Here is a 15,889-nt window from a genome sequence, read left to right as displayed (position 1 = left end):
AAGATTAGTCTGTCTGAGAAAAGAGATAAGATTGTCCTTCAAGACTGAAAGAAAATCAAGACGAAACTGTTTTTTGCTTTGTTCTGATTGTGGGGTTTTTTTTAATCTTTTGCAGTTAATGAATCAGCAAGGAAAGTTATCATTTAAAGAATACCCATTTAATCTCAAAGTCATTGGTCACAAGATACTTACTGGATGAGAACTGGAAAAAAAAAGTCATAGTTACGAGTTTTGAAGTCCTGCACTGTAGAAAACTTATTGTTAATTTAAAAGGCACATTAATTTCCACACAACCCTTAGCAAAATAACACAGTGCTTAAGACAAGGCTCGATAATGTGATACAGTCTTGGGAGAAGGACATAAACACTTTGGGTTTGTTTTGCTTCAGTTCAGTGAAAAGCATTTTGTATAGGAATTAAATGCCCTTCATGCCACATCAGGACAAGACTGAGCATCAATAATACTGCTGTTCAATGTTACATCAACTGAATGTAGCCATTCGGTTACATCCGCTAGCATTTTTGTGTAGATGGAATTGCCTCCTAATGGTGAAGCTAAGGATCTGAGGAACTGGAATACTGGGGGGAAAGCAACAGTAGCCTGACTTTGCCTGTAGCAGGACTTTCCACTTAAACCAGATTTCTGTTTGCCTTGAAACTCCGGTGCTAAGAGGAAGAGAGCATACGCTGCAAAATTCTGGCAGCTTCTTGGCTGTTCCTCACTAGACCTTGAGCTTTCCCATAACAAACTCATCTTGAAAATCCATCATCACACAAATATATAGATTTAAACCACTGCTGGAATTTTTACAAGGTGCAATGGTTGCTGAGAATCTGTATTTGGCCAACAGACATGTCCAGGCACTTATCCACTGCTTGTTTGGACAAGTTAGTTGTCACGGGAAATTAGCATCATGCTCATTCTGCTCTAGCCTGGCTTTAAACACTATCTATCTGCACTGCTCATGTTCTCTAACAAATCTTTTCACTATCCAAATATCGTTTTAAAATGACAACCATGGGCAAAGAAGAAACCTGAGAATTATAAACAGGAATCACACTAGAAACTAACCAGTTCCAGTTGAAGTGTAGAAGTAATAAGCACCTATCATAGCATACTTCCAAATAGTCTGCAGATACTCAGAATTATAGAATGGGAAATGACAGGAATACAGGATGATATGGCTGCATCCAGTTCTCTGTGGAGGTGAAGTTTCATCTTGGTTTCCTCTCCTAAATAACAGTGAAAACAAACCCTCAGCTGAAAAGGCACAACTGATCATTGCACATCAAACTAGTATCCAAAAGTGTCATTACCTATTAGCCAGCCAACCAACACTTTCATTATTGTGTCCCTGAATCTGTGCGGACTCTAATGAAGTTTCTGCCTTGAAATAAACTCACATATAATGTTTTCTGCCCCTGACATATGCTGTAGCTGCATTTATGGAAGTACAGGGTTGCCATCACAAGTCTCACAGCTGTTTATCCCCAAACAAGGCTGATGTTTCAGAACCAGAGCTCTGAAGCAGGGCTCCAGCAGGCTGGGGCTGCCCGGCCTCGCACCACGCAGCCAGGGCTGCTCCTCAGAACTGCCCCATGTGTCTGAGGGGAAGTCAGAGCTGTTTGACATCTGCAGTCAGATAAAACCTACATTTTTAGTGGCAGCGGGGACCTGTCGCTTTTCAGACTCGTTGCTGGCAACAGGCGCTGCTCTTCCAGCTCCGTCTTCTCAATTCTTCATTTCCATAAGCCACATGTTTTGTTTACAACAACCCGACGGTTTTCTTGGCCTGACCGTATAAACACTCGGCAAGGGGTAAAAGGGGCGATGGACAGAAGAGAAGGGACACAGACAAGAACAGAAAAAGCCACCGGCAAAGCACAGGCCGAGCCTCCTGCTTCCCACGGACCCTGGGGCGCGGCTCTTACTGTCCCAGCTGCTGCCAGGCCCTATCCCCCTTAGTCCCTCGGCCTGGGCACTGTTCTGTTCTGTTCCGTTCCGCGCCGCGGGCCCGGTCTCAGTCCCTCCACCCCGCCACAAGCGCCGCAGCCACCGTGGCGGGCGGGCACCCTCCTGCCTTACGGCCGCCGCCTCACACCCGCGCGCGGCGCTCCGCGGCCGTTGCCCCGCTGCCCGCGCCCGGCGCGACCGTTGCCCCGAGCCCGTTAGGGGGCGCTGCGGATACCAACGGTCCGCGCTGTTCTGCGGCCAAAATGGCGGCGTTGGCGGCAGCCTGCGTCGCGGTGTGGTAGTGTCCCCGGTCCCCGCCCGCCGCGGGCCGGGCAGCGGAGCGGGCGCGGCTGGTGGTGCGTGGGGATGCCGGCTCGCTCGGGGGCAGGAGCGGAGGGGGCGCTCAGGGCTCGGTTTTCGCGTGGGGCGGCCTCGGGGCTGGGGGAGGGGCGGCTGGAGCGCCGCGTGGGGGGAGCGAGGCCGACGCGGGAGAAAGGCGGGTGGAGCGCGGGGAGGGGGCCCTTCGCCTCTTCGCCGTCATTCTTGCCCCCCCCCCACCGCGTGTGGCGGCGGCGGCGGCGGCTGTGGTGAGTCAGCAGCGGCCCCCTCCCGCCTGCCCCCCCGCGGTGACTCGGCAGCGCCACCTCTCCTGGTCATGCTCAGGCATGTCAGGCCGCAGCCGGCCAAGGAGCTAAGCCCCGACTTGCCTCCTCTTGGCAGCGCTATATAAAGCCCGGCCTGACCCGACCCGACTAGGTCCAGATACCCGGCGCCGGAGTTCGGCGTGTGGGCTGGACGAGGCCACCGAGGTGAGTGGACCCCGCCGGGGTGTCGGAGCGCCGCGCCGACTGTGCGGGGGGGACCTGGATTGTGTGGCTGTGTGCCCCCGTTCTAACGTTCTGTTTTTATTGCAGGCAAATGTGCAATACCGAGATGTCGTCCCTTATGGATGCCTCTTCTGTCACTGCTTCGGAGCAAGAGGCGCTGGTCAGTAGATCTGTTGGGCGCGAGTTTTTCCCGCTTTTTGCAGTTTTTATCTGCTAATTCAGAAGCAATGCGGTGCTCGGCGAGCTGTGGTTAGAGAAAAGCCAGGAAATCCGGTGAAGATGGGCCTCTTTGATCCTGTAATTGTGAAGCAGGTCTGTCTCATTCGTGGTTGAGAGTTGGAGGTGATGGTTCAGGTCTAGACTCCGTTTCCTAGAGACCTTTGATGGGCAGGTTGCTTGCTTTTAATGGAAAAAGATCTTATGGTCCGATTTGATCATGTTAGCAATTCATAACTGCAGAATTATGGAAGATCTTTGTAATGCAGAATGTTTTTTAAATGATCTTGTCATTACAACTGAAGGGTTTCGAATTTGGCATTTTCATTTTCTGTTCTACTGGAATTCATACGTAGTTTGTAATAAGAGTCTTCGCTTGTGTTTATGGCTCTGCATATCCAGGCTTCCAGTGACGTTTCTGCTTTCCTGGGGCTCTGTGTAAGTTTTCCCAGGACAGAAGCCTGCGTGTTAGAGCAGAGACACGAATTTAAACCGGCATGTGTGCTTTTACATTGAAGCGGAACTTTACGAGAAGGGTAAAGCTTAAAAGTGTAGACTGGTAGCAGAACTTCAAAAAAGTGAAGTAACAGCAGCAGGCTGTTCAAAGTTGGGGTTTTTTGGTTGTTTGGTTTTCCGTTTGTGTCTTGCTAGTTTTAAATCTTCATGATAGTGATGCTGACTGTCTGCTGTCACATCTGCTTGACAGAAGAGCTTCGTATTTGCAGGAGTTAGGGAGAGCGGGTTAGGGAGTAAAAAGATCTGAACCCTTAGGAGACCTGATAGCAGCCTTCCAGTATCTGAAGGGGGCCTATAGGGATGCTGGGGGTGGACTCTTCATTAGGGACTGTAGTGGTAGGACAAGGGGTAATGGGTTAAAACTTAAACAGGGGAAGTTTAGATTGGATATAAGGAGGAAATTCTTTCCTGTTAGGGTGGTGAGGCACTGGAATGGGTTGCCCGGGGAAGCTGTGAATGCTCCATCCCTGGCAGTGTTCAAGGCCAGGTTGGACGAGGGCTTGGGTGATATGGTTTAGAGCGAGGTGTCCCTGCCCATGGCGGGGGGGTTGGAACTTGATGATCTTAAGGTCCTTTCCAACCCTAACTATTCTATGATTCAGAGATCTGGAACTCTGCTTTGCCTTCCTGTGCTTAGATGTCTTTATCAGTTTCATAAATTACTGTTCCCTTCCTTTATGGAACTGTAATGTATATGCCCCATGCTCTAAATAATTCAGCACTTAGGAAGCAGTGAGTAGACTTTCAAGGTCCACAAGGTTTTTTATTGTTTTGGCTATGTGTGACTCTTGCAGCTCATCTCTTGTTAATGCGCTAAAGCTTAACGTTGGTTTTAGCAGATACTTGAAATGGAATGTAGGGAAGTCGTCCCTACCCCCCCCCCCCCAAGCGTTCAGTCCTTGTTTCATATTTTTTGGTATTCGTGACAATTTCATGATTATTCACACTTTTCTATAGAATGTGTACTTCCTATAATTTATGTTATGTTAGGGACCATATTAGGATAGCGAATATTAGCTTATTCTGAGAATTATTATGCTATTGTTAAATATACTGCACTGGGAACTGTCAGCGGCTCCACGGGCATTTTCTTTGCAGTTGTGGCAGCTTGTGCAGCTTGTTCTCATGTCCTGAACTAGTACTGCACAGACATTTGTGGAACAGTGCAGTGACTGGGACCAGGACATTGCTCTGACCAGGAGGAGCAAAAGAAACATTTTTAATTTTTCCCTCCTCTACCTCAAAATTTGTCATAAAATGACAGCAGATACAGCTCTGGAGGCACAGTGCGTGTGTGGGAGGCCATTGTGGAGGTAGGAGTAATTGAGTTATGATGGACAGCACAAGGTGTGCGCTTATCCCAGCTGAGAAAAGTCTTCAGAGGTAAAGCACCCCCAGAAAGGAAGAGACTTGGGAAAGAGGTGGACCAGTGTTTTACTTCATGACTTGCACTAAGGATCTGACAGTCAGAAAGGTTCATTTACCTTCCTCCCCTTTGGGAGTCAGTCTTGTGACTAAAGGAGTGGAGCTTAATTCCCCAGCACCTAGCTCTGTACTATGAACTACCAAAGGAATCCTGAGGCTAAAATCAAGAATATGTGTGTACCAGTGAAAGATTGTGGGCTGACTAAGATGTATATGGGAATTTAGTATGCTTGGGTTTGTGTTCTTTTCCTTTAAGTTTGCAAAAATAACTTGGACATAGATTTTAATGTGTGTTTATATATCAGATTAATAGAGAAGGAGGAAGCCAACCTGTATAAAGAGTTTTGTTTGGTGAATAATTGGTGCATACTGTTTTTCTTCTTCCACACACAGGTTAAGCCAAAGCCACTGTTGTTGAGGTTGTTAAAGTTAGCTGGTGCAGAAAAGGACACTTTTACTATGAAGGAGGTGAGAACTTTTTGGTAGACCACAGTGAATAGAGTGTTCTTTTGTTTTGCGTGAAACAGGTGAGGGGGTGGGATGGGACTGTGTAGTTCAAAGCCTGTCTAGAAGACACAATGTATTGTCTTTATTTTGCCAAAATGTCAGGTGCTGTTTAGCCAGTTCCAAAATCTGAACAAATCTGTCTGGTGGTGGGCAGAATAGCAGAGTACTTGGGGATAAAGGACAGATGAAAATCGCAGCTCAGGGAGTTTGAGGGAATCAAAGCAAAAAAAGCAAATGTCAGTGAATTTAATGTGTTTTAAAACAACAGAACCTGTCTATTTAATGTCTGTGTATATTGTTTATTTTACAGGTAATATTCTATCTTGGACAGTATATTATGTCTAAACAGTTATATGATGAAAAACAGCAACATATTGTACACTGTGCAAATGATCTCCTGGGGGATTTATTTGGAGTAACAAGCTTTTCAGTAAAAGAGCACAGGTAAAACAGGATTCTTTTTGGAAAGTCTGGAGAGCATAATGCATATGGCCTTTCTAAACTCTTTGCATCTTCAAAGATGGTAAGCTTTATTTTATAATTACATGTAGCTAACTTACAACATCTTTTTGTCCCCATCTAAGGAGACTATATTCAATGATTTCCAGAAATCTGATAGCAGTCAATCAACAAGGTAAGCTAGTCTGGGAGAATTTCTCCATAATTAGCTTTTTTGGCTTTACATACTACTGCCCAGATCAGTCACAAATAGTAAACCAAAGCAAATACTCTTTCTTCTGGAGAAGAAAAACAAAAATCTGAACAGTGTTTGGGTAATTTTGTTGGACTGGAACCAGAACAAACACATTCAGAGCTGAGCCCAGAGGACACAATTGGAAAATTAGTTGCTTGCTTCTTTTTCTTACAGATAAAGCCCTCAACAGCATAAAAGGTTTTAATATGAAAAATTATCATCTTGAACTGGTGCCAGTAAGGAAGTCAGGGCAGATGCTTCTTATTCTTTCTGTTACAGAGTTCTGATTTAATTTTCAAAACTGCATGTGGAGTACATTTAGAACTGGGCACCCTCAGCTATAGAGTCCTGTTTTAAAAGATCTGTATGCTTTAACGAGTAGTTTTGTGATGACTTTGTTGTTATTGCTCCATAAGTGGAGAATTGTTACATACAGTCATTTTTCCTGCAGTGCACAAAAGTTCAATATAGTTGTAATTTTTGACTAACACAGGGAGTGAGCTTGAAGTTGAACAATGGAAACCATTCTGTAAATTGGCTTCTAAATCCATGTTAAGACATCCTTTGTTTCTAGTACTGCCTAAAAGCAGTTCAGCTGCTGAAGATGGGAAACGTGCTTTTTTTATTATCTCTTACTGTTATGCTTGCAAACTGAAATTACTTCTCAAATTCTTGTCCTGAAATTCTTGTCCAGACAGACCCCCTTCAGGGTCTGGTAGTAAGCATATATAATTAACAAGAGTTAATTTTTCTTCTATTTTGTGTCTTTTTAATTCAGTGTTCCCATAAGACTATAGCTAGTAAAATACACTTCTCCAAAGAAGTGTAAAATATTTCTTGCCTAATATCCTTTTGTATCTGCAGTATCCCAGCTAATGCACAGCCTTCATTTGAAGGCATTTCTAATAAAATTGAACTACTTTATGGCTGAGATTTCTGTTTTCTTCACACTTTCCCACATCAGTTATGTTACAGGCCAAGTGCTGCACACAGCTCAAAAGCAAAAGAATAGGGTTGTTTTTTCCATTGTAGCAAAATGGGAAATGGATTGTAAGTTCTGCTTTGTAAATGCTGTGTGTGGTTAACATTTATTTTTCCCTTGCTTTTATTCTAATGGTTTTGAGCCTGAAATTGACTTTTTCTGCTGTTGTAATATGGTTTTTGGTTTGATTTGATTTTAGACTCTACACTTGCTGACACACCTGAGGATGATGCGAGGCTTCAGCTAGAAGAAAATATTCTTAAGGTGACTTTATTTTTTTAATTAATAAACGATCTGAGTATAAAATCTGCTTAGTTTTGCATGGTGGTGTCAGTGGTTTAGATGCAGTTAGCTGATTTGAGCCTTTTACCTCCTGTTCATGCTTAGGCTTACTCAGTATTTCTGTTAACCAGGAATCTGTGCAGGAGTTGGAAGAGAAGCAGACTTCATCAAACATGACTTCCCGACCAACTACATCCTCTCGGAGGAGGACACACAGTGAATCTGGTACGTGCATTTCCATGGTGCAGAGCTTTCAGTAGCATGGACACGTAGGAAAAGAAGTACATTCTGTTGCCTTCCTGGCTTTGGAAGGTGCTGAAAAATATTATTCATGTTTCTCTGTTTATCTAAACCAAAATGTTCCATCTAGAAGAAAATACAGGATTCCTTGCATTGCTGCAGTGTCACATTACACTTTGGATCTTTAGAACCATTAGTAAGATGATGGAATAAATTGTTCCACAGATCTATTAAACTTGTCCACATCAGCAGTACTTAATCAGTTGTGTTCTCTTCGTGATGAGAACACTTTATAATGACTGATGTCATTGAATTCATTCAGTTCCCTCTGTAGACAGCCACAAAACTTTACATTTTGTTTGCTCTCTAAAAGCAGTTTTCATTGGATTTCAGTTGGTGGCAGACATCAAAGGTCTGGTAGTAACATGGGACAATTTTGGATATGTTTAGGTACCTAACTCTCCCTGAAGCACTTTCTAAACCATCTGGTGACTTAAGCATCATATTTTTGTCTTCTTTCTTCTTTCCGTTTACTGTGGTTATTCAAGAATGACTGGCAAATAACAGTTTAAAAATGTGGACTGTTTCTTTCTATAATCAGCAAATACAAAAGCTGATCAGCATAAACTTGAATAACTTCAAGTTTCTCAATAGAAGTGATCTCTACAGTTCTACTTAAGCACTATTCTGTGGAATTACTTAGGTTAGTTTGTTCCATCATTTCTGCTACCTCATAATTTGGTGGTTGTAATTACCCAGGCAGTGATAATCTGTTGCTGCACAGAATCTCCCCTTTTACAGTTCCTCAGGAACATTTTTCAGTTCCTCAGCTGTTGTATAGTATTTTTTGTGTTCATTGTAGGCCACTGTTACAGTCCAAACACTGTGCTGCATTGCTGAGCGGTTTGCACTACATTAAAAGAATGTTTTAATGTTGTAACAAAAGCTGATGAAGGGATGGAAAACTTCAGTTAAGCATCACAACCTGTAATATTTAAGCATCACCCAGAGCACATAAGGTCCTGTGTTGTGCTTATTTATTGTAGGTTTGATTATTAACTCTTGTCTTTGCATCCATTTATTGGTTTGTTGCAACCTTAAAGGTTCTTTTAATATAGTGTTTTTATATACACTTTTTTTCTAATTTATAGGAAATCTTCCTTTTAAACCACTATTCTTGTTAAATTGGGATGGTAGCGGCTCCTTTGGAGCCGCTTACATAGTGTATAGAAACCTTGTGGTGGTACAAAATCAGTACAGCATGGAGCCATGACAACTAAATGAGGACAACGATGGACAGGAGCAACCCTTGGGCCTGGGGGCACCAAATTTGGTGGGGCTCTCAGGGCGGAAAAAGAAAAGAGAGGGGCTGAGCCAAGAAGCACCAAGGGAAAGTAAGAGAAGTCTCAAAGTATGTACAAGTGTTTCGTTCTCTTTTCTTTTACAATGAAAGATTCAACACTTGAAGACTCGTGGACTGGCAGGGTGTGTTTTGCAAAGCAAGGGAGAAGCTGGCCAATAAGGGGTGGGTGCAGAAGTCCCCTGGAGGGGGCAGCAGGCTCTTACCCAAGTCTCTTGAGACAAGTTGTGAGGCCTCTTTGTGGCGGGGTTCTCTCGGCTGCACTTACATACTGACTTTGCAATGCCTTTTTTAGTAAAATTGTTCCTTACAAATACTCAAAGTCAGTGGAGCTGAAGTTTGACTTACCCACACCTACAGTTCTGTCCCCCTACTCCTGATGCTGTAGGTGGTCATTTCAAAACATGTATTTAAAAAGCACTGTCTTTTGGCCTTCAAACCAAGCATCTTTAATAAGCACAGCTTAAAGCAGTGCTCTCAGACTTCTGTTTACCATAGTATGCCTTGAAGATTTCCTTGTTAGTGCGTGGTAAAAGTCATAATGGTTTGTTACAAAAACACTGTTGAGTAGATAAAATTACAGTGCAACTGTTAACTGATAGATTTGTTAGGGTGCCTGAAACTTAAACCTGGATTTACCTTGCACAGCCTGAGGCCCTTTGTATGCATGTACCTGGGAGCTAGTTGCTCTGTCTCCCTGCAAATTCTGGGATGGACTCAGAAGCCCTCAGAAAGTACCTTTCTGTCTGCTGACTGTAAAGGGAGCTGGGACAATTAAGATCCTGACTACATTAAAATTAGGATGGTTTTAATGTGTCATGTGTGAAATGGAGTAAAAATTCTTCCAAACTTAATTACGTAGTCATTATTTCCAGCATCTGGAAAGTGCCATTTACAAGCTGTGCTGATGGGACAACTGGGAAAAGCCAGTCCCTGAAAAACTGGTTTCAGGAATGTCGCTACTTTCACATTCTTTACTGTTACTAAACTTTTGGTGCCTTTACTTTTTTCCGCCCCATAAAATTATACTGAATGACTTTATTTTTCTGAAATTCCTATCTAAGTAAATTTGTATTTTAAGTTTAATATTTTAAATAGCAAAAACTGCACACAGCATAGATGCTTTTTGACTAATAAAAATTCTTGGATATGCCCAGAAGAAGATTCTTCAGATGATCTACACAACAACAGAAGAAAACGACACAAGTCGGACAGCATTTCATTGACGTTTGATGAAAGTCTCTCGTGGTGTGTAGTCAGTGGTCTGTGCCGTGAAAGAAGCAATAGCAGCAATTCCACAGATTCACTCTTCATCCCTGTAAGTCAAAATATCTTTTTTGTGGTACGAATTGTGCAGATACTGGAAGTGCAGATGATACATCTTCAAACATTGTGGTTTTAATTAAAAGCAGTAGTGCCTTCAGCAGTGTCTGGGTAGAGAAGAGGGGCTGAAAGTTGATGTGTGGATAGAGTGGAGTCTTACATAGATCTGCTGACAAAGTTGAACGATAACTTTTAGTATTCTTTTTAGTTTAAAAAATCAGATTGTTCCTGCTAGGCATAGTATTGAAAACATGTGAGATAGATTTTATGTTGTAAAATAAATACTGCTTACAATGCCAAGAGAACAAAAGCATTCACAGACATTCTGTGATTCAGAATAGTTGGTAGTTCCAGTACAGTGGTGATAACTGCCTTGATGAGCTATGTTCATTTTCCAAGCCTTTACTGTTTTTTATTGTCGTTTTCAGCAAACACTGAGGTAAATTATTTGTGATTAGATTAAGTCATGAAGAGCTGAACTAACAGGATTCCTGGTCATACACTGTATTCTGAATTGATAGAACTAATACTGTGTCTTCACTCTTGCTCTTTTACAGTTGTTTAGCTGCTGTCTTGAAGTTGACAAGAACAGAGAATTTAATGACACACAGCCAAAAGACAGCATCTTCTTGCATCTGTTCTTTCACTTTTTAGGAGAGCCTTTGTGAAACAGTAGCTGCAGAGTTTAAGCTGGCTCTAGGATGACTACAGCTTCTTATTACAGAGCTGAGAAAAGGCTCTCAGATCTAGCTTTATCTTTACCTATGTACAATTTGTTTGGCTCATAGAGAAGAGAAGGCTGTGTGGAGACCTCATAGCAGCCTTCCAGTATCTGAAGGGGGTCTGTAGGTATGCTGGGGATACTCATTAGGTACTGTAATGATAGGACAAGGGGTAACAGGTTCAGACTTAAACGGGGGAAGTTTAGATTGGATGTAAGGAAGAAGTTCTTTACTGTAAGGGTGGTGAGGCACTGGAATGGGTTGCCCAGGGAAGTTGTGAATGCTCCATCCCTGGTGGTATTCAAGGCCAGGTTGGACAGAGCCATGGTTTAGTGGGAAGTGTCCTTGCCCATGGCAGGGGGTTGGAACTGCATGATCTTAAGGTCCTTTCTAACCCTAACTTATATGATTTTCTGATTCTATGAAAAAATGTTCTGTCTAGCAGCAGTGGTCTCCTTTCTTCCATAGCTAATTAAACTGAGCAGTTTATCATAGGAGCTATGTTAACAGTGCTGGTTATGGATATGCAGTGTAAGGCTGAATGTGCGCTCTCTCTTTTTTTCAGGATCTTGATGCCAGTTCCTTAAGTGAAAACTCTGACTGGTTTGACCACAGTTCTGTTTCAGACCAGTTCAGTGTAGAGTTTGAAGTTGAGTCTATTTATTCAGAAGATTATAGCCATAATGAAGAAGGGCAGGAGCTCACAGATGAAGATGATGAGGTACAAATTTGTGTTGTTGGGGGTTTTGTTTTGGTTCTGTTTTTTTTTGACTGGCAGAGGTTGGAGAGAGGGGCAAATGTACAGGAATACTTCTTGTTGGATCCCAACAAGAGGCAGTAACTTCAGGTGTACTTCAGGACTCTGTGTGCTATGTCTTAAACTACACCCTGTAGTTTATTAAATTAAACTGCGTGCCTGTGCATTTGGTTACACCCACCAGGCAGTAACCACGACAGTGCTGAGACTTTCCCTGGGCTCTGAAGTAGACTCTCAATAGCCTGGAGAAGTCTGCTGGTTTAACTTCATTCGCTGGCTGGTGAAGTTGATGGCAGTGTGTGTACCTGAGTCTGTTTCTATGTTCTTAATTGCAGAAGTGTGTGTTGAGCTTTGATAAAACTTTTGATACCAAATAAGAAATTTCCTAGTAAGTATTTGCAAAGGGGTATTTCTGAATCATTTGCCTCCATAAACATGAATGTTTCATATAGAGATGTTGAAGTACTATTCTAGAAGTTTTCATTGGGGAGCAAAGACAGTAAAATTGTGATTACCATCATTTTCAAGAGATCTAGGTTTCCAGAATGAAGTGAGAAATTATTTTTTTGGTTCTGGGTTAGTTTTCTGTTATATCAAAATGGTGAATCAGCTCATGGCAAGATTGGGTAAATACCAGAGGCAGAATTTGCCTGGAATGTACATGACTGATGCTTGAGAGGCTGAATGGGACAGACTGTGCTGGTGTACACCAGGTTATGGTGCTGTGGAGCTGCACTGGGGTTTCTTCAGGCTGAGCAGTCACAGCTCTCTGAGCCTTTACTCATGTGAGAGCTCCTTTTGATACCTTAATATGTGGCCCTTGACTGGAATCTCTCCAGTAGCTCTGTATCTGATGTGTGGGGGAGCCCAGAGCTGGTGGTGGTGCTCCAGGTGTGTGTGTCCTTGCCAGTGTTGAGCCAGAAGGGAAGGATCCCCTCCACTCTAGAAAGCAGTACTGTCTGTCTAGTCTGTATTTTTCTTCAAACTGTGTTACAAGTGGAAAGAGAATTTTCTTCCCCCAAACCAGATTGTGTGGACTTGCCTGCTAATATAAATTAATGTATGTGTGCTACTTACTGTGGTTGATTAAAAGTCTATCAGAAAATCTGTCACACTAAAAATGTCAGATTTTAAATGGAATGCCCCAAACCAGTTACATCAGTACTTCTTTTGTTGTTATTTAAACCAGATATACCAGCTGACTGTTTACCAGGATGAAGATAGCGATGCTGATTCATTTGATGAAGATCCAGAGATTTCTCTAGCTGTGAGTAAAACCTTGACTGGAAAAGCATCATAAGTTGGTGAACTGACAGTAAATCAGGGAGTACAGATGAATTCTATTGCTGCCAGTTACTGGTTTTAGAATTAATTTGACTTCTATGCTTGAAGATTCCAAGACAGTATTTTAATTACTGAATATGGGATTATTAAGGATCCTTGAGATATATATATACCTATATTTTTTTTTCTTAGTAAGCTTCCTAATCCATTAAAAAAAGAATCACACTAACTTATGGTTTCACTGTCTTAATGGAAGGGAATTAGATGGAGCCTAAATATGACATTTTGCACAAAATAGGGAAAAAGAAACCAAAACCAAACTTTGATGTGTATTTAAATACCTCTTCCTAGAAATCATAAGATCTAGTTTTATTGTCCAAACTGAATGAATGACTCTGTAACTTACAGATATGAAGGGAAATCTGTTTTCAGAACAGCATTGTAAGATCTAAAAGATTTTGAGGCTTTTTCTAAATCCTGTGAGACCCTTCTTGAAACGTGGGAAGCAATTCCCAGATTTGAGGCAGAGTATGTAGATGTATGTGAAAAAAAGCACACACTAGGCTTAAAATGCAGTGTATGTCTATATTTGCTTTTGACAGTCGAAGCGTGAATAAAGCTGTTATCCAAAGCTGTCTGAAGCATTCCAGCCCCTTGATGGTCTGTGGGACTGAGGGGCGTTCCTGTGTGTGTGTACAACACGGACCAAGCCACCATCTAAAATCATCACTGCCTCTGGGTGGAAAAATACAGCTCTGTGCTATTCTTAGGAATTAGGATTGGTTTTTTTAAGCTTTTGATGTCACCGATGTTATTCAGCACTGAAACAAAGAGTCTTTTGACTCTTCTGAGTACCTTCTGGTTTTATTTGGTTTTGGTTTTGTTCCCCCTATGGCGTACATTGTTTTTAAGAAGGGTCTTTCTGCTTAAAAAATGAAGTGTGTTTTTAAAGAGACCGTGGTTTATTCTCAGTGTAGCTGTGGAGTAAACTCTGAGAGAGTGATGGGTTTTTTTTCCCCTTTTTAAATGGCTGTAGACTGCTGTATCACAGTGCCCTCGCCTGGCCGTTTTGCACATCACCAGTTTAGCGTCTTGCTGAGAAAATGACTCCTGGATCTTGTAGTTTCCGTGTAAGAAGCCCATTGTTGAAAATAATGGAAATGGTGACCATTTAGTCAGAAATAAGTTTTTCATGAGGTTCTCCGAAGATTTTCGTGGACTGGTTTTTTCATTTTTTGCATAAGGAATGATAAGTCATTATTGCTCTACCTCTTCTTATTTCAGCAGTCTACTGCATAAAGAAAGTCTGAGAACTGTTTTAAAATCAAGATTATTTTAATCTAGAAAGGTAAAATGAGGCCAAACAATAAGTGGAATTTTTAAAGTATAAACAAGTCACTAGATATCTTGAGCTATTATTTTGGCAGTAATAAATTGTTTATAACCTCTGCATACTTCAGTTGTAAGTATTCCAAGTAGCTTAAGCTGTTCCAACCTTTAATTCACTAAAGGATTACTGGAAGTGTCCCAAATGCAGCGAAATGAATCCTCCACTTCCACGCCACTGCCACAGATGCTGGGCTCTTCGTGAGGACTGGCTTCCAGAAGAAAAGAGTGATAAGCTGGAAAAGAGCAAATTAGAAAGTTCCTCCCCTCTAGAGCCTGAAGAAGGTTTTGATGTTCCTGACTGCAAGAAAGTGAAAATGACTGAAGATAAAGAGCCAGCTGTGGAAGAGAGTGAGGACAAAGCAGTGCAAATTTCTGAGTCCCAAGAAAGTGAAGATTACTCCCAGCCATCAACATCAAGCAGCATGTTTTGTAGCAGCCAGGAGGACTGTAAGGAACCTGAAAAGACAGAAAGGCAAGACAAAGAGGAGAGCATGGAATCCAGCCTGCCTGTTACCAGCATAGAGCCCTGCGTCATATGTCAGAGCAGACCCAAAAATGGCTGCATAGTGCATGGCAAAACAGGACACCTCATGTCATGTTTTACGTGTGCCAGGAAACTGAAGAAGAGGAACAAGCCCTGTCCCGTGTGCAGGCAGCCTATCCAGATGATTGTGCTGACTTATTTCAGTTAGAGGGATGTTGACTGGAAAGCAGCAAAAGAACTTCATAAACTGGTTAAGAGAGTAAGAAACTATTTTTGTATGCATATTGGAAATTAATATTAAAGGTTGTCTTTACATTTGCCATGAAAAGTGATTGCCGAAATAAATGCACTGAAGTTGGTAAGAGGGTAGCCTAATATTCCTAAGTTTAAGGTTTTAAATGCCTCAGTAGAAATAACCAATTCCTGTGAACTACCTGCTCCTCCAAGTGTTTTGTGTTCCATACTAGTTAGTGACATTTGTTCTACTGGGTTAAATACATTAAATATCCAATTCAATGATTATAAGAGGGGAGGCAGGCATGTTGAAGTGTTTGTTTGTGTGAGTTCCTCCTCTTAAGATAGAAGTCTCTAGATTATCTGTTCCTAGTGAAGATGCCAGGCTCAGTCACAACCCTCTAAATAGGTCAATAAAATAAATAGATTTTTGTTTCCCTCATTCCCAAAACTTATATTCCTCCAAATAGTCCAGTTACAAGGGAGATCTTACTAGGAAGATGGGATAGAAAAAGATACAAGGTTTTGGGAATAGACATGGGTTGTACCTATTGTAAATGTCAGGGCTGTGTATATTCTGAGGAGTCATTGATCCAAGTTCAGTCTTACAGTTACCTCTTCAATGTCCTGAGAAAGTGGCTTTTGAAATGCTCTGGAAGTTTGGAGATCTGCACTACCCTGGTTCTTATTTTA

General features: G+C 42.1%; 1 protein-coding gene and 1 long non-coding RNA gene across 3 annotated transcripts; one reads left to right on the top strand and one right to left on the bottom strand.

Annotated features, from left to right (window-relative positions):
• Positions 1-229: 229 nt before the first annotated feature.
• Positions 230-1,951, bottom strand: LOC133220159 (uncharacterized). Its single transcript, XR_009727653.1, has 2 exons — positions 1,655-1,951; positions 230-1,233 (listed from the first exon to the last, which is right to left on the bottom strand). It is a non-coding gene; the product is annotated as an uncharacterized LOC133220159 (long non-coding RNA).
• A 203-nt stretch (positions 1,952-2,154) lies between these two features.
• Positions 2,155-15,324, top strand: MDM2 (MDM2 proto-oncogene). Of its 2 annotated transcripts, XM_061368030.1 has the most exons (12): positions 2,155-2,310; positions 2,675-2,763; positions 2,869-2,941; positions 5,332-5,406; positions 5,756-5,889; positions 6,030-6,079; positions 7,321-7,385; positions 7,535-7,628; positions 10,161-10,321; positions 11,614-11,769; positions 12,995-13,072; positions 14,601-15,324. In XM_061368030.1, the coding sequence occupies exons 3-12, from the start codon at positions 2,873-2,875 to the stop codon at positions 15,168-15,170; spliced, it is 1,452 nt and encodes a 483-aa protein (XP_061224014.1). In that variant the 5' UTR covers positions 2,155-2,310; positions 2,675-2,763; positions 2,869-2,872; the 3' UTR covers positions 15,171-15,324. The 2 variants fall into 2 exon arrangements, with proteins under 2 accessions (XP_061224014.1, XP_061224015.1); XM_061368031.1 differs by lacking the exon at positions 2,675-2,763 and having other exon boundaries at positions 2,156-2,310.
• Positions 15,325-15,889: the final 565 nt, after the last annotated feature.

The sequence above is a fragment of the Neopsephotus bourkii genome, unplaced genomic scaffold (genome assembly GCF_033783945.1).
Source record: "Neopsephotus bourkii isolate Nb327-2 ecotype Australia unplaced genomic scaffold, CSIRO-AGI_Nbou_v1 NB_1423, whole genome shotgun sequence".
Taxonomy (NCBI): Eukaryota; Metazoa; Chordata; class Aves; order Psittaciformes; family Psittacidae; genus Neopsephotus; species Neopsephotus bourkii.
This window is presented reverse-complemented; position numbering and strand designations above follow the sequence as displayed.